The sequence below is a fragment of the Triturus cristatus genome, chromosome 7 (assembly GCF_964204655.1).
Source record: "Triturus cristatus chromosome 7, aTriCri1.1, whole genome shotgun sequence".
NCBI lineage: Eukaryota > Metazoa > Chordata > Amphibia > Caudata > Salamandridae > Triturus > Triturus cristatus.
This window is the reverse complement of record NC_140590.1, coordinates 271,283,037-271,308,538: the sequence shown is the minus strand read 5'-3', so window position 1 is coordinate 271,308,538 and position 25,502 is coordinate 271,283,037. Positions and strand designations below refer to the sequence as shown.

General features: G+C 45.9%; 1 protein-coding gene across 8 annotated transcripts in view; it reads right to left on the bottom strand.

Moving 5' to 3' along the window:
- The window catches only part of LOC146809390 (carnitine O-palmitoyltransferase 1, liver isoform-like), a 406,858-nt gene that overhangs the window by 252,858 nt on the left and 128,498 nt on the right, over positions 1-25,502 (bottom strand). For all 8 annotated transcript variants that reach the window (XM_085616202.1, XM_085616204.1, XM_085616209.1 and 5 more), the window contains 2 exons: positions 9,072-9,209; positions 6,917-6,994 (listed from right to left, as the gene is read on the bottom strand). In XM_085616202.1, coding sequence (XP_085472328.1) covers positions 6,917-6,994; positions 9,072-9,209 — 216 coding nt within the window. The remainder of the gene's footprint in view (positions 1-6,916; positions 6,995-9,071; positions 9,210-25,502) is intronic.

Here is a 25,502-nt window from a genome sequence, read left to right as displayed (position 1 = left end):
TAGATCTGCGACCAATTAATCGAAAACGCATTCCCGCGTGACCCCTTGTGGGGAAGCCAACTTGCAAAGAATGGGCATTTGCTGTTCTAACTGGTCGCAAACAGGTCTAGATCGGGACGACCCCACTCCAGAAAAATTCGATCCAACGTTGGTTGATGTAGCTCCCACTCGTGATTGGATACTTTTGGTCTGCTGAGGGAATCCGCCAGGACATTGGAAACTCCCGGAACATGCATCACTGACAAGCTGCTCCTGTGTCGTATCGCCCAGTCCCAAATTTGTTGGGCTTGTTGAGAGAGCAGGGCAGACCTTGTTCCTTCTTGTTTGTTCAAGTAGTGCATACTTGTTGTGTTATCCGTCCGGATTAATACTGATACCCCCAGAATAATGGTGCGAAAAGATGTTAGGGCCAGGAAGATGGCTAGCAATTCTAGGAGGTTGATATGCCACGTCCGCTGCTGGACGTTCCACTTGCCGCTGACCGTCAGCCCTCGAAGGTGTGCTCCCCACCCCTCGAGAGATGAATCAGTGGTGATGGTGAAACTTGGAGATTCCACTAGGAATGCGCACCCTTTTTCCACGTTCCTTTTGCGAGCCCACCAGAGTAAGGCTTCTCGCATTCGGGGAGTGATGCGAATGAGATCGAAGGACCCTGAAACCTGCAAACATTGGTCGTTGAGCTCTTCTTGTAGGGGCCTCATTCTGAGACGGCAGTTGGGGACTAAAGGAATGCAGGAAGAAATCATCCTCAGAAATGACTAACTGCCGGACTGAAACGCACCTTTTTGATCGCAACAGGTGGGCAAGTCTGCAAATGTTTTGTTGCCTTTCGTTTGAGACAAATGCTTGTGTCAGTTGAGTGTCTAACATGGCTCCCAAGAACGTCTTTCTTTGCGATGGGACGAGATGAGACTTGTCGAGATTGATGGAGAGGCCCAGAGATTGGAAGAGGGACAAACATCTCTGAATGTGGGCGCTTGCGACTGCGAAAGAATTCGCCTTGATAAGGCAGTCGTCTAGATACGGAAAGATTTGGATCCCCTCCAGACGAAGGTGTGCGGCCACCGGTGCTAGAACCTTGGTAAACACACGGGGTGCGGAACGTAGTCCGAAAGGAAGGACTTTGAACTGGAAGTCCCTGCCAGCCACTCTGAACCGCAAGAATTTTCTGTGTCTGGGTAGAATTGGTACATGGAAATACGCATCCTGGAGGTCGAGGGTGGCCATGTGATCCCACGCAGAAAGGAGTTGAAGGATTTTTTGAAGAGTTAACATCCGGAAAGATAACTTTTTAAAATATTTGTTGAGGGAGAGAAGATCCAGAATGGGGCGCCATTCTCCCGATTTTTTCTTTATCAAAAACTTGAATAAAACCCGGTTCCTCTTTGCAATTGAGGGACCATTTCGATTTCTACCTTTCGTAGCATCAAATTTATTTGGGGAAAAAGCTCCTTAAGATGAGCTGGAGGAGAGTTTGGAGGAATCTTTATGAACTCTAGAACATGACCTCTGGCCACAATGTCCAGGACCCACTTGTCTGATGTTATAGCGGACCAGTTCGAGTAAAATTGGGAGCTTCTCCCTCCAACTTTTAAAGGGGTAGGCGGTAGAATAGGTGGCAGGTGGTGGCTGTCACTGTTTTTTAGATGTATCTCGTATGCGATAGGAGGGCTTTCTCTTATACTGTGAATAGGAGGTATTTCGTTGTCGGTAAGTCTGTTGGCGTTGAGACTGGTATCGTTGGTTACTTTGAAAGGACTGGTATGACCTTTGTTGGTTATATCCTCCTCGACTAGAAAAGGATCCACGGCCCTTAGCGCCACTAAAGGGCGGCTTCTGAAACTGGAGATTACACAGAGATCTTGCTGTCTCGGTATCTTTCTTAATGGCCTGAAGGGCCTCATCCACATGTTGGCCAAACAGTGATTCACCATCAAACGGCATATCAATTATCTTTGCCTGAACCTCCTGTAGATGCGGCATCCACGGCCGAATCCATTTCAGCAGAGATCCGCTTTCCTTCTTGCAGGATTTTTAAAGCTTCCGATTTAGATGGTTCCGGCAATATGTCGATGTAGGGAGAGATGTCAGACTACATCTGTCTGTCGTACCGGCCTAAAATGGCCAGTGAATTAGCAGCACGGACGGTCGTCACTGCCATGGTGGAAACCTTTCTTCCAATAGCGTCCAATCGTCTGCCATCCCGATCCGGAGGAGCTGTGACCGGAGAGGAGGGGTTTCTATCTCGTCGTTGTGCCGCTTAGACAATAACAGAGTCAGCTATTGGTTGACCTATGAGGCATGCAGGTGAGTTATCTGGTGCCTTATATTTTTTGTCGAGGCGAAGCAGGACGCAGGAACAGAAGCAGGAGCTTTCATGACCTTCAATCCCTCTTTCCAAATGAAGTCAATGATTGGGATAGTTTGTACCTGCTTCCTCGGCTGATCTTTAAAGTCGTATAGGAAACACTCATCCTTTTTTGTTTCTTTAGGCAGGAGGAACCTTTGTGTTGGCCCTTCCATAAGAAGATGAGCACCTCAGATGTCAACTGGAGGAGAATCGATGGGAGCTGGAGTTGAAGGAGACGGAGTTTGTATCTGGTAATCATCCCACTCTGTAAGAAGCGATCTGTCATCCAATTCTCCTTCCTCCCTATCGTCGTCCGAGGTGTGAGCATCATGGGAATGATGAGAAGGCACTGGAGAAGGTGGTCAGGGTGACCTCAAAGCAGAAAAGGACGTTTGAGGCACAGGTGTCGGTGGAATGGACGAAGCCGATTCAGATGGAGGGAAACGGCGATAATAATCATCTAACATGAGTTGTAGATTGTTTATTAGAGCCAAAGGCATTTGTGCCGTCGGGATCGCATCTGGAGCTGGACCCACAGTCTCTGCCGAAGGATTGTCATCCTGATCCTCCTTGTGATATTTAATGAATAATTCTGAAGGGCTCTGTCATCCTCTTCAGACTCCTCATCATCCTCCCCATAATCCAGTAATTGTTCAGGTAACTCTAGAGGTACCTTAGTAGGAGAAATATGCAGTGGAGAGAGGGCTTCTAATGAATAACCACGTCTGTGCAGCAAGGAAGATGCTGTTGTCAATGGTGGTAATTGCACAGACGTCGTAGACGGTGCAGAGGGTGCCGTGGCCGTAGACGCTGACCAAACCTGAAACTCTGTGCGAGAAGATAATTGTAGCGTCGACGAGGGAGCCGTTGACGGAGATCTTTCTAATCTTCGTCGTCGGAAGGGACGTCGACGGTAGATCTAATTTCCCTAGTCGATGAGATTGACCTCACGGAGACGGAAACCAGCGTCAACAGTGATAATGCAGACAACATGATCATCTGTGGTCTCGGCGACGAGAAGGTGGCAGTCGACGTCGTTGTAGCGTCGACGATGAGTTTCGTCGACGAAGTCGTCGTTGTTGACGGAACTTTTGTCTGAGGTAAATCCTTCTCAGAAAGTCGTTTTGAAGCCAGAGACTTCGCAGTTTTTCCCGGGGGCGTAGTAGGCAGAGGCTTACTTTTAGGAGGTGGAGGAGCCTTTTTTGAGGTGGAAGGCAATTCAGCACCTTTAGAGGTCTTCTGTTTTCTCAACACCTTAGCCCCAGGAGAAGACAAATACTCCTCACCAATCCTCTTCCTAGAGGACATAGTTGAGCCCGAGGTAACACTCCCCACATCAGATAAGGGGTTGTCCTGATCCTTAATCTTCTGTAGCCACAGAAGTAGAGGTCCTTCTCTGTCTGAGAGTTTTTTGAGGGAAGGTCCTACAGATCTTGCAGTCTCTCACTTAGTGATCAGGATACAGGCAATAAATGCACATCTTGTGGGGGTCCTCCGAAAACAGCCGAAGCTTCTTACAAGGTCGAAAGAGAGATTTCTTAGATGAAGACATCCTGAACTGAAGAAAATTCCTGAAGAAATAGAAGAGTACTGAGCAGAGCTCAAGGAGACTCCCTTCACACGACGTGCAGTAGAAAATATGAGAGCCCGAGCCTCTGAGGAGAACATTCTGGAGGGTGCTGTCGCCTGATTGACTGCAGATTGGACTGTATATAATGACTTGGACAAGTCATCAATGTGGAAGTTTTTTTCCTTGTAGTTTCTAACTACTTTACTTCCTGGTTCTATGTTACCTATGTTATGGTTATTATGTGCATAATTATTGCTTTTTTATGTACCGTGGGACACCCACTCCGACAACGGGGAATGATTCAGGCATGGGAATCTATGAAAGATACCCCAATACTGGAGAATAGCGCATTTCACACTTGTCTTAAGAGGGGATACTTTTTGCCTGTAAGACTGGAAGTAAATTGCTGAGCAACGTCAAGTCTAATGGCATAGAGGTCCAGAACGATGAAAGCACGTCTCAACCGAAATTGGCAACTTCAATACGCCTGACAAAATCATTTACAAAAGCGCTCTCTCCAACTATAAAAAACTCATAAAAACAGAGAAAACCACGTATTACACAAACCAAATTAATCAGGCTAAAAACTCCTCAGGGAAACTATTCCAAGTAGTAACATACCTATCTAACCCACCTGCTCCTCAGTCAGAAGGATCTCAAGCACTTTCTGATGCATTAGCCAACTTCTTCGAGGACAAGGTCAGAACCATCTTCAATACGTTCACACCCGACGTTGCGCCCATTCCCTCTGACTCTAGCGTTGATACTGGCCCCACATTCGCAGCTTTCGAACCTACCACCTGTGAATTCATCCAACCCCTGATCGCTCGAACCAAATCTGGTTCACCTCTAGATCCTTGCCCCCCCCTAGCATCCTCAACCTCATCCCGGAAGTTATTGCTCCACCTCTAACCACCATCTGCAATGCAATGTTTGCATCTGGTGTTTACCCCCCGGTATGGAAAAAAGCAATAATTAAACCTCTACTCAAAAAACCCAGCCTAGATCCTCTCCTTCCTGCTAGCTACAGGCCCATCGCATGCCTCCCATTCCCCGCAAAGATCTTTGAAAAGATCATGAATATCCAGCTGTCAAACTATATTCACCACAACAATCTACTGGATGACACCCAATTTGGGTTTCGACAGGGCCACGGAACAGAGACGGCACTGCTAAAAGCAGCAGATGAGATTAGATACACGATGGATAACGGAGGAGCCGCAGTCCTGATACTCTTGGACCTATCTGCGGCCTTCGACACGGTCGACCATGCCACCTTGATCGACCGTGTCGAGGCCATAGGAGTTACAGACAAAGCAAAAAACCTCCTGGCCTCATTTCTGTCAAACCGTCCGCAAACTGTGAAACTAGGCAATTTCACATCCCAGACCTTCTCCCTGCCATGTGGAGTACCGCAGGGATCCTCGCTAAGTCCGACACTATTCAACATCTATGTGTCGGACCTGGCGAGGGTCATAATATCCTGCGGAATCTCCCTCACTACCTACGCCGACGACACCCAACTGGTACTGTCGATATAGAATGATGGAATCTCAGTGGCAGCCAATTTCCAAACGGGAATGAAGGCAATAAGCGCCTGGATGTCATCCAACTGTCTTAAACTCAATTCTGATAAGACAGAAGTGATGACATTCGGGAGGCTTCAACCCACCTGGTCCCCACAATGGTGGCCCCACCAGATGGGACAACCCCCAGAACCTGTAACGAAGGTACGCAACCTGGGAGTCATCTTCGATAACAAGCTGTCATTCCAGCAACATGCCAATTCAGTGGTTTCCTCTTCCTTTTACATACTAAAAAGGATAAAAAAATTAATTCCATACCTTCCTCCACATGCAGGCAAAACCCTGGTCAGTACATTAGTATTTTCCAAAACTGACTACTGCAATGCATTGCTACTCAATGCACAACAGAAGGTCCTCAATAAACTGCAAACAGTGCAGAATGCAGCAGCTAGGACTCTGCTTTCCATCCCTAAATTTGCATCTGTCTCACCCTACATCCGACAGCTACATTGGCTACCGGTGAGGAGCCGTATCAAATTCAAAGCTTTATGCATAGCATATAAGGCTATTCATGATCACGGACCGCTATTCCTAAGAAGAGCCTTTCGACCGCTTAAACACACAAGAGCCTTGCGCTCATCCTCTGCGCATCTACTCATGGTCCCCCGTACAAGAAGGGCCAATTGGGGTGACAAACGCTTCTCCGTGGCTACAGCCATACTATGGAATACACTTCCTCTATACATCAAGTGTGCTCCGACCCTTCTCAACTTTAGAAAAAAACTAAAGACATGGTTGTTCCCTGCCTAATCCTCCCTTCCTCCTGAGAGTTCCGCAACCACAGCGCCGAGACACCCTTGGGTATTTGCGCGCTCTAAAAATCGCCAAATAAATAAATAAATAAAATAAAATGATTGGTGCTATGTTTTATTCTAGCTTTGGTTATTCTTACAGCTTCAATGTTTGTTGCAAACAAAAATGCAAGAATGTCTCTATGCAGGCACTGAAAGCTGTATCAATACACATAACAAAACCTTGCTCTCCACTCTGTCATATTAGGTAGGATGTGTGTTTTCGTGAGTTTCCAAAAGGGTGGATCAAGGGGACCCTTGCACAAGATCTCAAACAGCTTTAAAATACCATTTCTTTCCAAAGAAGCATTGTTCAGTCTTGCCTGCCTGCACCGCAATTCACAACCAGGTGTGAATGAGGGTAAGCGGAGGCAGAAAAAAAAAATCCCACTCCATTATAAAGTATGGGCTTCCTTATCTGCTTGTCAGACACTGGCACCTTAGAAGTACCAGGGTATGTTTGACAGAGTATAGTACACACAGACTGGGATACAAATAACTCCACAATGATAAACTGCAAAGGAACAAGGACTAAAGTTGTGTTATACAATGCAGTATTAGAGAGTGGGGTGATTCTGTCTAGAAAAAAGCAAAGGACGATAGAAGAAATAAGTCTTACCATAGCATAGTAATTGCTGTTTACCATGATGGGACTTCGTCCACGCAGATAAACATATTCTTCCCACCAGTCGCTTACCTGAAATAAACTAAAAGAATTAATTCAAGCAAAGGAACAGGAAAAATTAGTCAAGTAACAAAGAAGAAATAAGAGAACAATGAACAGCAACAGATACAAGTTAAGAATCACAATAAGCAGAGATGAGAAAGAGGAATTTAGACGTGGCAAGTGAGCATGACAATTTAAGAAGATGTTCACAAACAAGACAGAAGATAGATTCTTAATAGGTAAGAACTTTGAAAGGAACAAATATAGGAGTGAAGAAACAGACAAGAGGGAACAAAGCAATGAGAGATGAGAACAAAAAGGATAAGCAGACACGAGGTAGAGTGATGCCAACACACAGGCGATAGGGGAAATTCTGGAGCAAGGAGGAGCAAAATGCATTGAGATAAGAGAAAGCAAGAAAGAGAACAAAAGATACGGCCTGATACAGGAAAGGGAGAGCAAAGAGTCAGAGAACCATTAGGAACACATCAGCAATGAGGAACATAAATACAGACAAAAAGGGAATAAACAGAGGAGCAAGCCAGCCAAACACTAGGGGGTGAAATGTAAAATATTAAAGGGACTGCAAGAGAATGTAAATAAATGGTTAGGAGTTTACAGGGACAGGTGTAACTATATCATATGGCAGAAAAGGCTAAGTGCAAATGATAAAAGGTGGCAATGGCAAGTATGCTCCTGTGACAGAAGACCATCAGACCCTGACCAATGAGCATTTTCAACGGAGGCTAAAAGGTCAACAGATGCATGCTCCATTGGGCATAGATGCCCTGTGCCATCCATGGGTGTAGACGACACTTGTGATTAGCAAGACAGCACCTGATGAGTTTGTGTGCACATATATTGAGGGATTGTGCTGGGAGACTGACCATCAGGGAGATCCCAAGAAGTGCCAGCCAGCACCATTGGCTCAACGCCTCCAACCAGAGAGAACCTGAGCCCAATCAACCCTGCCTGTTCCAATACAACATGACAGTCTTGTCAATTGTTAGCATCTGGATCGCTTGCCCTTGACTGAAGGCAGGAAAGGTTTGACAGCTAGGCACCCTGAACAAAACTCCAGAATATTTACACCATAGCACTTCTCCACCGAAGACCAAAACCTCTTCTCCACGTCATTCAGGTAAACTCACCAATTGAGAGATTATGTATTCATCACCACAATGACCTGTCAGAGCGTCAAGGAAAATGGCATGCTGCACCTTCAACTTGATGTACATCAATCACTTAACGTCTTGATCGCCTTGGACACGTGGATCAGGTCCTAAAGGCACTGCAAAGACAAGTTCCTCTGAAGGGCTCACATGTGCCACTGAGCATAAGGCACCAGCAGAATGCAAGAGGTCAGAAGGGCAAGCAGCTTAAGAACTGTTAAAGCTGGTACAGCAGCATTTCACAGCAATATCGGGATCACAGCCTCAAAATCCTGGACTCGCTGAAGAGAAAGAAAGTTCTTGATGGAGTTTAGAGGAATATGTTCAGAATGCTTACATATTGGCTGTGTTTCTAGGATAATAAGGAAAAAGAGTGGCACTGCTAGGTACCAAAAGAAGATACCCAACAATGTATGACAACAGACTCAGAAAGGAGGAATATATAATTGATAAGACACATTTAGATCTGCTTAGCCTGATTATGCACAACACAGGTACTACAGTTCCTTCCTACCTTTGGAGTCAAGGGTCTAGTGTACTTGAAAATAGAAAAGATTCTACCATATGTTGAAACAGAAAGAGAGGGGAGGGAGCCCTCATACAGGAAACCAGACAGCAGTGAAAATAGAGTTTGAGTAACTGAATGTCTAGTGTTGCCAATCAGCATTGCCTTTTTACACCCACTCCTCTGAGTCGGAAAAACACAACAATGTGCTAAAGGGAAAGTGGTAGCATGACAGCTGCCAAGCATGAAAGAGACAATAAACGGCTGTCATACTATTATAGAAGGTTTGTTATGACGATATGCCATAAAATGAACATGAGAGAAACGTCACAGAATGAACTAGTGTAAAGGAGCATCCATTATTTTGAGAGCTGAATAAAGAAGGGAAAAATACACAAAAGAAAGTTTAGTCTGAAATTATTCCTCTTACGTAGTTAGACGCCCACCAAGACTTGAGCCTCAGGTACCACTGCAGCCGTGGAGCTAGGTTCACCTCAAAGTCCTTTGCCAAGGCAGTCATCCTTTTGAACTGCTCATCATCCATCAGAGGCTTGATGGACTCCAAGTACTGTTGGACAAAAAGATTCCCATCAGGGTACACCCAGAACACGCCACTCTGCTATCCAGCAAGAAACATAGGCTATTTCAGTACCAGGACATATTTTTTTATACATTGTTACAATGATCCTGATGGCAGATAATTACTATCAACCTCATAAATTCTGAGGGTCAGCATGGATTGATTATTTTGAATCTCTATTCATAACGCAGTGAGTGGGCTTAAGTGAGCTGCAAGGAAGGACTAATGAACAACAGAGTGAGAGCGGCTCCCAGGGCCGTATGCAAGGGAAATGTAGGTCATGATTGAAGTGCACTGATGTAGTGGTTTGTGGGTTATACCACTCGAAAAGCAAGAGGGCTCGGTGAAGATTGAGCTGCATCATCAGAGCTGGGTGTGGATGGCTAGCATGGACTATTAGGAAAGGTTGGGGGCCAGGACTAAGGACATGGGATCTAGCCCTAGACCTATGCATCACAATGAAGAGAATGTACTCCGGGGATCAGAAATGCTTGAAACCCGATTATGTCATTCAGTGAAGACCCTCATGCAGCAGAAGTACAGTACATCTTTTAGCAAGAGAGGGATGTATAATTAATCTACAGATCACTTAATCCTGCATTATTCGCTTTACTACTTCAATGTTCGACAAACTATTACTGCCTCAGAAATAAAAGTGTGGCATGATTGAAAGGTTACTTACCTGCAACAATCCAGCAAGTGACCGCCCTATTCAGCTATCTATGGGTTTGTTTTTTTAGCCAATCGTACTTTTCATGTTGAGAATAGTAAATGTAAAACCAGACGTCACATGAGGTAAATTGTTGTGGTTAAAAATCCAGAATGCATAGCACTTTCAAACATTACATAAGACCACCAGGAAGCCTTGTTTGCAGTCCCAGCCCTGTTGCAACGGAGGCCATAGAGAATGCAAGGCTCGGTTGGAGCTGGTAAAGTTAATTTTCACAGCAATGATATTCAAATCTAAGTACAAGTAGGAACTCCGAGTAGCATAGGAATCTGGAGAGGATGTCCTTGCTGGAGGAAAATACATCCTACAACTATAGGTATGCAGCATTGGTAATTTTTAAACATTTTCACATAGATTATTTTTTTCCTATTTGCCAGTGTCAAGTCAGGAATTTCTGGAACCTCCTCAGTAGCAGTCTGATTAGAAGCACATCCACACCTTTGGGTCTCGCATGGAATCCTAACTTAGAGATCAATGGCAGGAGTTTGCTACCAGGCACTATTATAACTGAAGCTCATTTCATGGAAAACAAGCTGGGATTGGTGTGCAATTTTATTGAGGTTTCAAAGCCATAGTTGGGTATCTTGGAAGTAATCCTGAACACCCAGTATATGACGCTCATTCCTTTCCATTAGTTACAAGGGGTGGGAACTACCTGCGCCACAGGATGAACAAACTCTATCCTTTTCAAATTTATCAGACTCCATTCCCTCTTAAAGTACAGGTGTGGACACCCTACGTGTGAATCACGAATCATCTCGGCCCAATTCCATTATGTTTCTTTCCGGCAGGCAAAGTTAGAGCAAAAAACACACAGAATGCAAGAGAGGGAGTGTAACGATCATTAATAGTAATGGAATTACTGTGTGGTAAATATTACTTATCTTACATCCAGCTCTCCCAGCTTTCCAACCGGCTGGAAAGATGATTTTGCAACTTTAAAAATAATGGGGTGTTATAAAGGGAAGGCAAAGTGAATATATGCTGGATCCGACTCCAAGCACGAAGATTGGGTAGAACTTTGTGGCTGATGCTGAATATTTTCAGCAGGGGCAGCATTGTACCCTCTGATCATTTTGGGAAAGGAGGTTGTACACAGAAACGCAGTCTTACAATTCAGCAAGCAAATGCTCCACAAAGTTGAACGTTTGCAAGACTTTAAAAAAAAAAAATCTTTTACCTTTTCTATAACTCATTAACTTTATGTTTGTCTCTGACCCTTTACAGCACTCCGCTGCCTTTTGGCTAGGTAAACACCGTAAAAATAGCACATACATAATGCATGCTTATTTTTACGTATTGTGTGTGCACTGTGAGTGTCCAGTTAGATGGCAATTTATTTTCTATCTCCTTTTGATATTTAAATGTTGTTATAAAGTGGTTATTATTACATTGTAATATTGTAGGTGCTTTCATTATGAGTGCTTGGGTAGGTCACGATTTAATCTTTATTTTTTATTTATTTATTGGGTTTTTACAAAAAACAAAAACAAAAGAGAAACATAAATGGCATCTCTGCCTTGCAAGGCAGCGCATTCACACAATAAGAACAAACAACTCGTGACTGATCGAACTTCAGTAGCAACATGAGCCTGTGCTTCACATATCATACAATGCTATCAACTTATTTGGTTAAATCATGATAACGTAGTAGTATCACTCCTGGTCAGGTGATGATTGTTCCTGGGCTTGCAATCGAAGGTATTGTCGCAATGGCTTCCAAATGTCCTTGGGTTTACATGAGGATGGAAGTTCTTCTGCATAAAGTTAAAGATTTTCTTTGCAGTACACTAAATCTCTAAGCCAATGATCCACTTGAGGGGCGAGAGGGCTCTCACATGTCAGCACCACTCGACGTTTTGCCATCAATAAAGCAATTCTAACAAACCTGCCAGTGATACCTTTTAACTGAGGCACATAACATAATAAACAAGCCTGTGGCAAACATTGCAGCTGGGTCATGATCTGTATGCGTTGCACTACATCACCCCAGAAGCTAAACACAAGCCCACACTCCCAAACTAGATGCCAGAAGTCTGCTTCCGCTTGGCCACAACGCTTGCAATTACTTGTATCATGAAGGCCTTGTTTATGTAACCGGTAGGGCGTGTGGTACACTTGGTGAACATACATAAAATGTATAATCCTCAGATTGCCATTTGGTGTAAGAGAGCTAGTTAGGGTGCATACCTGTTCCCATTCAAGTAGAGTATGAGGAGGGGTGATCTTTTCATTCCAGCGGCTCATGGTGTTATCTGGAGCTGAAACCCTCTCATCCCGTACTGCTCTATATAATTTAGTCACCAGTTTACGGCGTGTGGGCGCAACTAATAATAGCTGTAAAGAGTGCAAAGCCGATGACTCACCAGGGAACGTAGTGTAGTGCACCCAAAGGGCAAGCTTCAACCTGTGTAACGTAAATTGAAACAACATGGTTGGGTTGGTGATGTATTGAAGCTCCTCTGGTGTTATAAAAGTTACCTCTGGGTACACGTCTTGCATTGTATCTATACCTGCTTTGCGTAGCGAGCGCACTGGGCTCACCTCTTGTGCAACTGATAGTGCTGCGTGATGCGCTAAGGGTAACGCTGGAGCATATAGGGGTAATTTGGCTGCCAGTGTTCCAATTGCCTGCCACGCGGCGATAGTAGTGTCCAATGTATTAATTTCGATCTTCGGTGTGCCTCTTTTTAAATGTGTGATGATGCCAGAGAACGGAGTAGGGTGCGCGTCGCCATCTTCAACCGCCACGTGGGGGATGAAGGCGTGAGGGCGGTACCAATAATACGCATATTGCGCCTGGGCATATAAATAATAAATATAAAAATCCGGAACACAAAATCTAATGTCAGCGTTGCCCATCCCACCCTAGCTTGTTTGCCACCCCAAATGAGTCGTAACCGTGATGATCTAAGCGTTTTGAAAAAAAGTTTAGTGAGCTTTTTGGGAATATTACTAAAAAGATATAAAAAACGCGGTAGAACTATCATTTTTATAATAGCAATTCGATCCGCCAGCGACAATGTCAGCGTTTGCCATTTGTCCACTTGGAGGTCTAAGGCTGTACATACTCTCCCATAATTTTCACGAACGATGACCTCAGGGTCCCGATGTACCCAAATACCAAGGTATTTAACTGGGTCAGTGGACCACAGTAGTGGATACTCCAAACAAGGGGGGTTGTGATCTCTGTGAGGGGTATTATTACCGATTTGTCCCAATTAATGGTCAGCCCGGAGAATAGACCAAATCGTATATATTCACGTAACACGGGGGCCAGGTGGTTTTGAGGTTCTCCAATGAACAGCACCATATCGTCAGCGTACATGGAAATTCCTAGAGGGCGATGAATGAAATTGAGAGCTGTCTCGCTACGCCGCTGACATATTATGCACGCCAAAGGTCCCAACATTTAAAAAAATAGTAGGGGCGATAAGGGGCAGCTCTGGCGGGTACCATGCCCTATCTGGAAAGCCTCCAATGTTAACCCACCCACCCTCACTCGTGCCGTGGGGTCAGAATATAGGAGCCTTACCCAGCCTATAAACATCAAAAGAAATCCTATATGCTGTAGAATACGAAACAGGTACCACCATTCGATAGACTCAAATGCTTTTGCTGCATCCAACATTACAGCAGCTGCAGGGAGAGCAGGATCCAGAACGTGGAACATGGCAAATAAAGTGCGGAGAGTGTTAGATGTAGATCTCTCCGGTATAAAACCGGATTGATCGGGAGGACCAAAAGGGGCACAAGAGGTTGGAGTCAATCGGCAAGGATTTTTGCATCCAGATAGTGGTCGGTATGACTCACATGCCGAAGGCGATTTATCCTTTTTAAGTAAAGTTATAATCAAGGCTTGGCGAAGCGAAGGAGGAAGACGTCTGGTTTCATATCCTTCACCATAAACCTCAAGCAGATCTGCTGTGAGGCCATCCGGCCCTGAAACTTTGTTATTCAACAGAGCGTAACACTTCTTGGATGTCGGACGACTCAATCGGCTGACTTAGATACTCACGGTGGCCATCCGACAGCCAGGCACATGCTATGTCTGATAGGTATTCAGCTAGATACATATATCCATTCATTGTACTCTAAAATGGATTCATGAATACGAGCAGGTGTAGCCGCGCATGGGTCTGTAGTGTAATCTGTTTCAAGCTGCAATAATTTATTTATTTATTTATTTCTGACATTTATTGAGTGAGAACGAATACCCATGGGCGTCTCGGCGCTAGACAAAGCAGCTGACTCTCCCCTGCAGTGGAGGGACCAGGGCAAAATTACTGGTTAAACAGCCAGGTTTTCAGATTCTTACGAAACTGAAAGAGTGAAGGACTGGTTCTGATTTGTTGTGGCAACGTGTTCCAGATCTTGGGTGCCGCAACTGAAAAACGGCGATCACCCCAGGAAACTGTTTTAGAGCGTGGGACCACTAGTTGGTTGAGAGTCATAGATCTAAGTTGTCTAGTCGGTCGATATTGTATGAGCTGGTCTTTGAGAGGGCGTGGGCCTTGATCATGGAGAACCTTATAAACTATACAGAGGGATTTGAACTTGATCCTGTTTTTGATTGTTAACCAATGGTATGTCCTGATGGTATCGGAAATGGGAGCAAATTTGGGTATTCCGGAGAGGAGGCGGGCTGCCGCATTCTGTATTGTTTGTAATTTATTTGTGACTCTGGTTTGGGCATTTAAGAAAAGTGCATTACAATAATCTAGAGATGAAAGAACCAAGGAGCTAACCAGTGTTTTGGCGGCAACATCTGGGAGGAATGGAATAATCTTCCTTATCATTTTCAGTTTGTAGTGGGCTGTGGCTGCTACTTTATTGGCATGTGCCATAAAGTTAAGATGGTCATCAAAAATGACTCCCAGATTCCTGACCTTGGAAGTCGGGCTAGGTGGAGTGCCGAAAGCTGGGGGCCACCAAAGAGTGGGCCAGGTCGGAGAGAGGGGTCCAAAGATGCCCACCTCCGTTTTGTCGGAGTTATGCTTCAGGCAGTTACCTGCCATCCACTCTCCGATCGTGCACATTGCATTTTGGAAGCGCTCTGCCACTTCCATCCGTTCACCCTTGATGGCCAACACCAGTTGCGTGTCATCTGCGTATGAGGTTAGGCTCATCCCAAATGCTTTGATGATACCTGCCAGGTCCGACACACAGATATTAAATAGTGTCGGACTCAGGGAGGAGCCTTGAGGAACCCCACACGGGAGTGACAACTTGGCTGATTGATATGGTCCTAATATAACCATCTGTGTTCTGTCGGCCAGGAAGGAGGAGAGCAAATCTCTCGCCGTATGGTGAATGCCACATCCTACCGACACGATCGACCAAGATCTTATGGTCGACCGTGTCGAAGGCTGCCGAGAGATCCAGCAGTACAAGTAATGCTGTCCCGCCCTGATCACGGATGATTCGGATGTCATCAGCTGCCTTGATGAGGGCGGTTTCCGTACCATGGAATTTACGGAAGCCATACTGTGTATCGTCCAGGAGCTGGTGTTCCTCTATATACTCTGAGAGCTGCTGGTTCATCGCTTTTTCTGCCACTTTAGCTAGAAAAGGAAGACTAGCTATGGGCCTATAGTTCTTAAGCTCCTCCTTGTCTAAGCTAGGTTTCTTTAGCAGGGGTTTAACCAGCGTGTTTTTAAGGCAATCAGGGTAGCTCCCGGAGGTCAGTATGGTATTACAGACATGTGTGATGACCGGGGCAATGGTGTCCATGACCATAGAGAGAACTGCGGAAGGGCAGGGGTCCAGAGCCGAACCAGATTTAATAGATTTAATGATGGTTATTGTTTGATCAATAGAGAGCGCCCTAAAACTGGACAAAATATTACCTGAGGAGGTATGAGCGAGGAAGGCTTTACTAATGTTGATTTTAGAGGTGAAGGCTTGGTATATGTCGTTAACTTTAGAAAAGAAAAATTCAGACAGCGCGTCACAAAGTGGTTGTGACGGTGGAGGATTGAGATCTGGTGCGTTACCAGTAAGGGTTTTGGTTATACTGAATAATTGTCTACTGGAGTTTTTAGCGTTTTCAATTTGCCCCGAGAAAAATGTTTTTTTGGCTGCGAGAATCATGGATTTATAAATGGCCAATGATTCTTTATATATGGTTTTACTTTTGGCATCGTAGCTTCTGCGCCATTGCCTTTCCCTGTTCCTACTTATTTGTTTTAGGACTCTTAGTTGTCCGACGCTGTCATCGCACCCCACCTGAGAGACATCATCAACACATCCTTCGACACCGCCATCTTCCCTGAAAGCTGGAAACACGCCGAACTCAGCGCTCTACTCAAGAAACCAACAGCGGACCCCACCGACCTCAAGAACTACCGCCCCATCTCGCTTCTCCCGTTTCCAGCCAAAGTCATCGAGAAGACCGTCAACAAGCAGATGGCCGCCTTCCTCGAGACGAACGAATCCCTCGACCCCTCACAGTCCGGCTTCCGAGCCAAACACAGCACCGAGACCGCCCTCATCGCCGCCACAGATGACATCCGAGCCCTGATGGACAACGGAGAAACAGCGGCCCTCATCCTCCTAGACCTCTCCGCGGCATTCGACACGGTCTGCCACCGCACCCTAATACGGCGCCTCAGCAACATCGGAATCCAGGACAAGGCGCTGGAATGGATCATCTCCTTCCTCAACGGAAGAACACAGCGAGTCCGCCTACCACCGTACAAGTCAGAGGCCTCCGAAGTCATCTGCGGCGTCCCCCAAGGATCATCCCTGAGCCCCACCCTCTTCAACGTCTACATGAGCCCCCTCGCGGCCATCGTACGCAAACACCACCTCAGCATCATCTCCTACGCCGACGACACACAGCTGATCCTCTCCCTGACCAACGACCCCGCCGCCGCCAGAGCCAACCTGCACGAAGGGATGAAAGAGGTAGCCGAGTGGATGACGACCAGCCGCCTGAAACTGAACTCGGACAAGACGGAAGTCCTCATCCTGGGCCCTTCACCCTCCGCCTGGGACGACTCCTGGTGGCCCCCCGCCCTGGGCACCGCACCCAAACCAACTGACCATGCACGAAACCTGGGCTTCATCCTGGACTCCTCCCTCTCCATGACCAGACAAGTCAACAGCGTCTCCTCGGCGTGCTTCAACATCCTACGCATGCTACGGAAGATCTTCTGGTGGATCCCCACAGAGACCAGGAAGACCGTCACCCAGGCCCTCGTCACCAGCCGACTGGACTACGGCAACGCCCTCTACGCCGGGACCACCGCCAAGCTCCAGAAGAGACTCCAGCGGATCCAAAACGCCTCAGCCAGACTCATCCTCGACATCCCACGATCCAGCCACATCTCCGGACATCTGAGAGGCCTTCACTGGCTCCCCGTCAACAAGAGAATCACATTCCGCCTCCTCACCCACGCACACAAAGCCCTACACGACCAAGGCCCGAGCTACCTCAACAGCCGAGTCAACTTCTACGCTCCCAAACGCCACCTCCGATCAGCTAACCACGCCCTCGCCGCTGTCCCCCGCATCCGAAGAGCGACTACAGGAGGAAGATCCTTCTCCTACCTGGCCGCCAAGACCTGGAACTCCCTCCCGTCCGACCTGCGCCTGACCCAAGACCACCTCTCCTTCAGGAAGAAGCTGAAGACCTGGCTGTTCGAGCAGTAGCGGCACCACCCCTCCCCAGCGCCTTGAGACCCTACGGGTATGTAGCGCGCTCTATAAGTGTCACTGATTGATTGATTGATAGTTCTTCGGTATACCACGGAGCGGTCGGTGTGCTTCTATTCCTAGAATGGCACTTGGTGGGTACCAGGAGATTTGTGGCGTCGCCAAGCCAATCGTGAAATTGGCCGGTGGCGATAGTAGGATCATCGGATAGGGTTGGGCAGGTTTTGTCCAGTAGTGTTATAAATTGATTTTGGTCTAGATTCTTCCATACTTTGAAGGGGCAGGGCTTCATAGCAGTACCCTTCTTCCTACGTGGTTCCTTAATTGTCAGGCTGCTGAATATGGCAAAATGATCTGTCCAAGGCATTGGCAGAAAATTTAATATATGCAAGCCCTCTACGTTGGAAAAGATACCATCCAGCGTGTGTCCTGCCTTGTGGGTGGACGCGGTGACCAATTGTCTAAGGCCTAATGTTTCTAGGTCTGATATAAGGACAGCGGTATCCCTGTCATTCACTTGTTCTAGATGGAAATTCACATCGCCCTTCATTGTGGTAGATTCTTCAGTGGCAATTGATTCAGTAATTGCGTTGAGGTTAGAAAGGAAGCCTGCTTTAGTCCCAGGGGGACGATATAATAGCACTCCCTTAAAGTTAAAAAGGGCTGTAAACTTTATTTTAAAGTGCATGGCTTCACATGAAGTGGCAGGGATAAATGCTGTTCGGCCCTCAAACCGATCTCTGATTATGATAGCTAAACCCCCTCCCTTTTTGCCGACCCTATCCTGTCGGTAGGCTTTATAGCCTGTTCTATTTTAGTTAATTGCTCTCTAATATCTTTAAGAATACCTACCGTGGCGCTGATGCAAGCCCCCCGGATCGTGACCTTAAAGGCCACCCATAAAGTAGCAGCACTATCCACAGAGCCCATATTTATCTAAACTCTGCACAATTTATTTTCTTATGGTTTCTTTGTAAACCGGGTCTAGTAAGGCTTCGGATCGAAATCTCCATGTGAATGGTCTAGGAGTGTTAGTGGGTATAAGGATGGTGAGTCTACCTGGGTTATGATCGAATAGCATGCGGGGGAAGAGAAGTTATTTCCGTGACCCAGTCATTAGCACCCTCACTTAACATCCAGTAATCCAATCTAGACCAACTTCCTTACGCCGGCGTGGCATGTGTGCCCTCTCTTGTGTCACAATTGCGAAGTCGCCAAGCAGCTATCAATCCAAACTCAGACATGGCTTCTCTAATGCATTTAGCGGCTTTAGGAGTGCGCCCACATTGTTGACTAGACTTCTCAATCAAGATGTGTATTAAAATCCCCCCATAATACTTCGGCATCCAGCCAGTCTTGCAGTACATTAACAATACGTGCAAACATTTCAGGCTCATCCACAATGGGGACATAGACATTCACAATAGTCACCAGTGACACCCCCAATTTACCATGCACTAAAGCCTATCACCCCTCGTCGTCTGGGTGTACTTTAATTGGTGTAAATAGCAAACCTTGTTTTAGCAGGATGAGAACACCCATAGCATAGGAGGAATACGACAAAGCAAGCTTATAACAGGCCCATTTAACAGCAATCTTAGCCTCAGTCACTTTAGTTAAGTGCGATTCTTGAAGGAGAGCGATCTGGACTCCGTGTCTATCCAAATAGGCAAAAACCTGCCGGATTTTCTTGGGGGAATTGAGCCAACGAACATTACACGTTAAACATGTAAATTCATCACCTGTGGGTTCCATGAAGAGTGAAGAACAAAAACATATCATGTGCACAGCTTTGTATCAGTGTGTTGTCACATAGGTACCAATACTCAATTATCAGGTCAATCACTGTAAACAAATCCCCTTGCGTAACAATAGAACCCCCCTCTCCCACCCACTTTAGCACCCCCAACTTGCCAAAGCCATCCCTTAAATTAACACATACCCCCTCAGTATAAGACATATGAGAAATGTGATGTGGGGATTACCCGTCGGGAAGCGCTGTAGCACTTTCTACTTCCTAGGTGTAAGGGGAGGTGGCCGGCCACTACGCGATTTATACCCACCGCCAGCCATCCATGAACAGCAATAATAAAGGTGCATTGTATAGTACGCATTGGTCATAAAAAAAACAGAAAAAAGCAAACTAAACAGGTGTACAACGCATGAAGGGGAACACATGATCGAATATAAACTACAGTGATCCTTCTTATTCCCTGTCGGTATCGCTGCAAGTACAATTCAACAGTCAGCTTCCTCAACCAAAGTAACCGATAGCGACCGATGTGCTCGTTCCACTAGGTGTAGTTGGGAAAAATTTTCGGCCCCAAAAATCTACCGCAGCATATTTTCAACATATGTTTCCTGACTAGCCACATTTGTCGATTCTGGCAGGCCTGTGATGCACAGGTTATTGCGACGTGACCTCGCCTCAAGGTCCTCTTTTTTGGCTTAAATTACGGTCAACACTCTCTCCATATCAAGGGCCTTGGGCATTACCTGCTGGAGGCCATCTTCCGTGTCTGAGATACGCTGTTCGGCCTCGCCGATCCTTGTGGCTTGCTTGTCTAATTTGGCAGACATGTGGTCCATGCGTCCATTCAAGGCCTCAATCTTACCATCTATAGACTTTAAACTAGCTTGGATCGCCGATAGTGTCTTTTCAAGTGCGGTTGCTGATTCAGCAGGGGCATCGAGTTCAGAGTCTGATGTAGCCCCACGAGTTGGCCTATTAGACTTCCGTTGCTCGTATGTGAGGCGCGGCTGGGATTTGTCAGATTTCCCCATCGTAGAGGATTGCAATGGCGGGCCACAAAGTGTGAGTACAGCTTGCGCCGAACACGTGGCAGTGAGCAATGAGCTAAGGGCACCCTCCCCTCAAATGTAACCGTCAGCAGGCAGTTAGTGATGAACGCTAGGTTGAAAGTATGCTTGTCACATCAATGTGCGCTTGTCGCAGTTCCTTCGCACATCCACATAAAACCCATTCGGCCAGGGCTGGGCAGAGAGCGACGACCAAGAGCAGTTCAGCCATACAGCAAAGAAGGACTCAGTGAGGTAGTGGTGGCGATCAAATATTGAGCCTAGGGATTGCAGCAGCCTCAATCTTACGTCAGTGTCCCCAGAAAAAGTATCTCAGTGGCTCACAACGTGGGGGGGCATAATATGGAGTTGGAGCTTCCACGTGCTCGGAAAAACCAGGATTATAGGTAGGGTGCCCCTGCAGTGGTTCCACACTTGCTCAAAGGGGAGATGAGGAAAAAGGGAGAAAAAGGCCCCACACAGCAAGGCAACACAGCGATGTGGGCGTAGGGTCATGATGTCAAACAAGCATGCTGTTTCATGCGGGGTTAGCAGGCCTCAACACCACAACTCGCGCCAGCGCGCACCAGTCAGCCTTCGACGAACCACCACAATCGCTTATATACTGTCCTCACTCTGACTCCAAACTTGGGCTGCAACTGCCCTGCGCTCCAACGGTGGATATCTTCAATGGCAAGGTTCGTGAGGGAGGGTGGCAGGGTAGCTAGGCCCCAGGCAGAGTCCAATTGCAGATCATGGCCCCCGCTCCCACCGTCCACCTCACCTCATGCAGCAGCAGGCCACGGCATACAACGAAGGCAGAAGGGGACGCCGGAGGTACTGGAGGCTCCAGACGCTGTGCGTAGTGGCTTGATCTGGCTCCCAGCGGGCCCCTGCAAAGATTGCGTCTCCTCGTCCTCTGCGATCGGGCAGAGCGCCGCTGTGCGTGCGCCGGCTTCAGGATGTGCAGACATCCCGGGGGAGGCCGCAGAGATCACACACGCAACACCCCATTCCGGAACGCAGAGTGAGTGCAGACACCCACCGCACTACCTCTATAGGCCCTCCAGCAGAGGCTCAGTCATGCCCGCCAGACCTCCGCGTCGGGCCGCAAGTCTCGGCTGAATGCCCCGCCTCCGGCCGACGATGGAGTTGAGCTGGCTCACGGAGGTCGCAGTGGAATGCTATGGGTTCACGCAGGCCTCTCTTGGACCAGTAGCGAATGGTAGCACCGCAGAGCCGTCCGTCCAGCGAGGCTGTGGGCGTCAGCAGGGGCAGATCTACTCCACGACTGCCGTGTTGGTTCGGCCACGTCGTGCCGTCAGCAGGTCTAATTCGGCACCAGAACACCAAATTACCCCTGGCTATAGCACCAATCAACGCACCACGTCGGCAGCAAGACGTGCCTCCCGAGTCTGGTCACGGATGGCGGCTATGGAAGAGGATAATTAAGGATTTCCATGTGCCGGCCGGTGGAGCTGCACTTACAGCGCAGCCATCTCGCCCCAAGCCATGCCCCAAGGTTTGCAAGACCTGTTCATAAAAGAAACTATGATCAAGGTAAAGCCCAATTGAGGAGCTGGATATTTAAAGCAAAATGCTTCTCTAGATTCACATTATTTAGGGAGAAATTATCAGGCAATCTATAAAATGCTTTTGATAGGCTCAAATGCTGTGAAAACGAGATTCGAAAACACTGTGTAGGCTATCAGGATAACGTCACAGTTGCTGGCGTTCAAGAAATTCCTGTGACTTTTATAGATCAGAAGTGTGACAATAAAGGCATAAAAAACCTACTGTACTACTTTAGAATAAGAGTACCCCCTTGAGATCCTTTGGCCTTTAGGCAAAAGGAAAAATGGAGATTCTGAGAATTCTACTCTGTGGCAAAGACTACCAGAGTAAAGCTCTATACCTCTATCCTACCTTCCCTACATATGTGCCACCTTTTACTTGGGATGCAAATAATAAGCAGCACGGTAAAGCCTATTCAGTATATCGACGTTCATGTTACACTTTCCTTCGGATTGGAATGGAGAGCGAGAGGACTAACCTTCAGTTGGATTGTAAGCAAGAAAACAGCCTACATTTAGGTACTTCCCTGAATACTCAAACAGTGGATGCGCTGTCCATTCGTATACAAATTTCCCTAGGAGGTGAGGAAGAAAGGAATTTAGCTCCACAAACATTGTCTTGAGATCTGTGATTCTAACCTGTAGGAAAAAGCCTTGAACAGATCACAAGAAGTGTTTGTAAATGTTGGCATTCTCTATCCTTCAACCATACTTTCAAAAGCCTGTTAAGAAATAACTGAGAAGGTGGATCCACAAGTAGAAATCTTGTGAGAAACCCAGACTGTGTTTGATGTGTCTCTTTATTGAAATAACCAAAAAGGGGAGTGAAGAGTAAGAGGAGTGAGACTACTCAACCTCCAAATAATAAACAGAGTTAATCAAAGAGGAGTGGGACCACTATAACGTCCTGCTCATCCTGAAAAACCTTAAGAGTTTTTAAAAGGACTCTTACCCACTGGAGTTTCCTCTTGTGGGTTAGATGAATGTTGACTCAATGAACCATGCCACAAGAGGAAACTCCAGTGGCCAAGAGTGCTTTTAAGAACTCTAAGGTTTTTCTATATAGGAAGGACATTGTAGTGGCACCACTTACCTTTGATTAACCTTCTTTATTTATTGGTCATTCCATCAATCCACCGTAATCACAGGTGATGGAAAAAGCAGAACCCTACCTGGCAGCAAACAATGTCTGCAATGAAAGCATGAGAGAAATGCATTCCCTAAAGCAGTGCTTCCCAAACGTTTTAGATCCACAGCCCAATTTTTAAATCGCCAAACTGTCACAATCCACTTAACTTTAATGAGTATGAGACAGGTGATTTTTGTAATGTAATTAAAGCATCAGGTGGTAGCGCACTGTCGTATACAGACAGCACAGTTTCCATTGAAATGGGCACTAAATTTGCAGATATACAATAGTTTTACTGATAAAAGTATACTGCACACAAACAATAATGTGTGGAGATAGGATTTTAGTGAAGTGTCATGATTTGTTTTGATCCTGTTAAAATCTTTAGTGCCATCACATTTCAGAATTACAAACACTTTGCTTCATTTTTGTTTTTCCTAACTGCTGAACGTGTATGGTTCATTTACAGGTATTTACATTATGTTGCATGTTCTGAAAAACATGACATCCTACAGACTTTTCTTTCTTTTCCTGAATGCCAAGTCAGAGGAGTTTATAAACACCAATTCCCGTGTTAAAAAAACATAAGCAGAAATTTGTCAGAAGACATAGGTAGACATTGGACTTCTGTCTCTAACGCGGAGCCAAAGTGACAAGAAAAATACAGAATTAAAAGGCATCTTTATTTATTGTTTGGACTTTCATGGCCACCAAAAATCTGCTCATGGCCCAGTTTGGAGAACACTGCCCAGGCCAACTTCCTGGAAAAAAGTTGCACATTTGTTGCAGCTGAGTTGGAACTTGATCCATATCAATGGTGGGACAACATACATTTTGCAACATGTCACTCTCAAAGCTTAAACAGATTAAGGCCGGGAAATACTTTTAGAGTGTTGATTGGATGGCATTCAATTATGTAACTGTCAAAACACCCTCTTAAAGTTTTCCAAATTTCATTAGTTAGGAAGGAAAATAATGTCTTCCCACACAAAAAGTAAGCTCATTGTTGTAATGGATTGGCAAAAAGTGTGGCGCAGACAACTTTCCAATCATAGCTGTAAAATTACAATAAAAGGCTATTCTTCCAGTGTATAAAATTTGACGTTCGGGGTATTTTGTTATTGCAGTCTTATGACAAGGCCAATTCAAATGGCAGAGGGAGCAAGTCTTCAAAAAAGATTTTGAGCCTTTTATGAGTGACCACACGCACCTTGCGGAACCACCATGTTGTGGTGAATCACTTCGCTCTAAAGTGGTACCAATACTCTTGTTGGATAAAAAAAAAATCAGATTTTGCTGCATACACAAAGCAAGAACAAGGTGATCTACAGTAGCAACATAAAATAGATTTGAAAGTAAGAAGTTTTAATTAATCAGCCATTTCTACAGTAGTGAAGTATGGAACCCCATCCACTTGAAGCTGGCACGTACCATTGTTTAAATTATGGTGAAACAATATGATGTAGCACTCGGAGAATAACCCAGTTGTATTTAGCCCAAAAAACGTATCTGTGCAACTTCCAGATGGATATATGAAGTGCACATTTTGTAAATCAATACTGCAGAGGCCATGCCCAAGTAAAGGGAGGCAAGGATCTTCAATGGAGGCCTCATGTCAGAAGTTGCCTTGTTTAGGACAAGGTTTAAGAGGTGAGGACAATTTGTACACTCACACATCTTGCCAACAGTAAAGAAATGACTCCAGAACTCTGATTTCTAAGAACTTGTGACTTTAAGCAATAGCGCTGGTGAGGCTGTGTGAAAATGACTTGTGGGAAGGAGAATGGAGTGTAATATGGAGAGGGACCCTCAGCTCACCTACTGAAAAGAAAACAACAGGGCTAGCTGATTGACAGGTGAGTAGGAGTCGATCCTCTACACTTTCTGAGATGGGAGTTCAAAATGAATATGTGCACTAAGCAGAAAAGTCTTGGGACATCCTTCTCTGTAGGCTGCAGAAATAGACTAGGTTGGTACATGGTGGTAAAGAAACCTGGTACACAGACATCTGTAAAGAAGTATTTTATTGAACACATCCCCTTTGCTTTCATTCTTCTCAAGGTTTCGTTCAGTTGTATTAAAACCATATAGGTCCCACAATGTTATCGCCTCCAAGAATCCTTTAAAAATCCTAAAGAACAACAGTTTAGTAAACAACCAGAAAGACATTTGCAGTAGGAGCCTCGGTTCACCTACGGCAGAGTCAAGTGAAATTGGACCTCTAAGCTCCTAACATTTTTACAATGTATTGTTATTGTATTATACCATTTGTATAATGCTTCAGACCCTTAAAGATGCCACAGAGCCCTATCTGAATACTCGCTTTGTTGTTCATGGTTGGATGAATGTGGACTTACAGTGTAGCCGATATGCATAAGGTTAGATGTCGA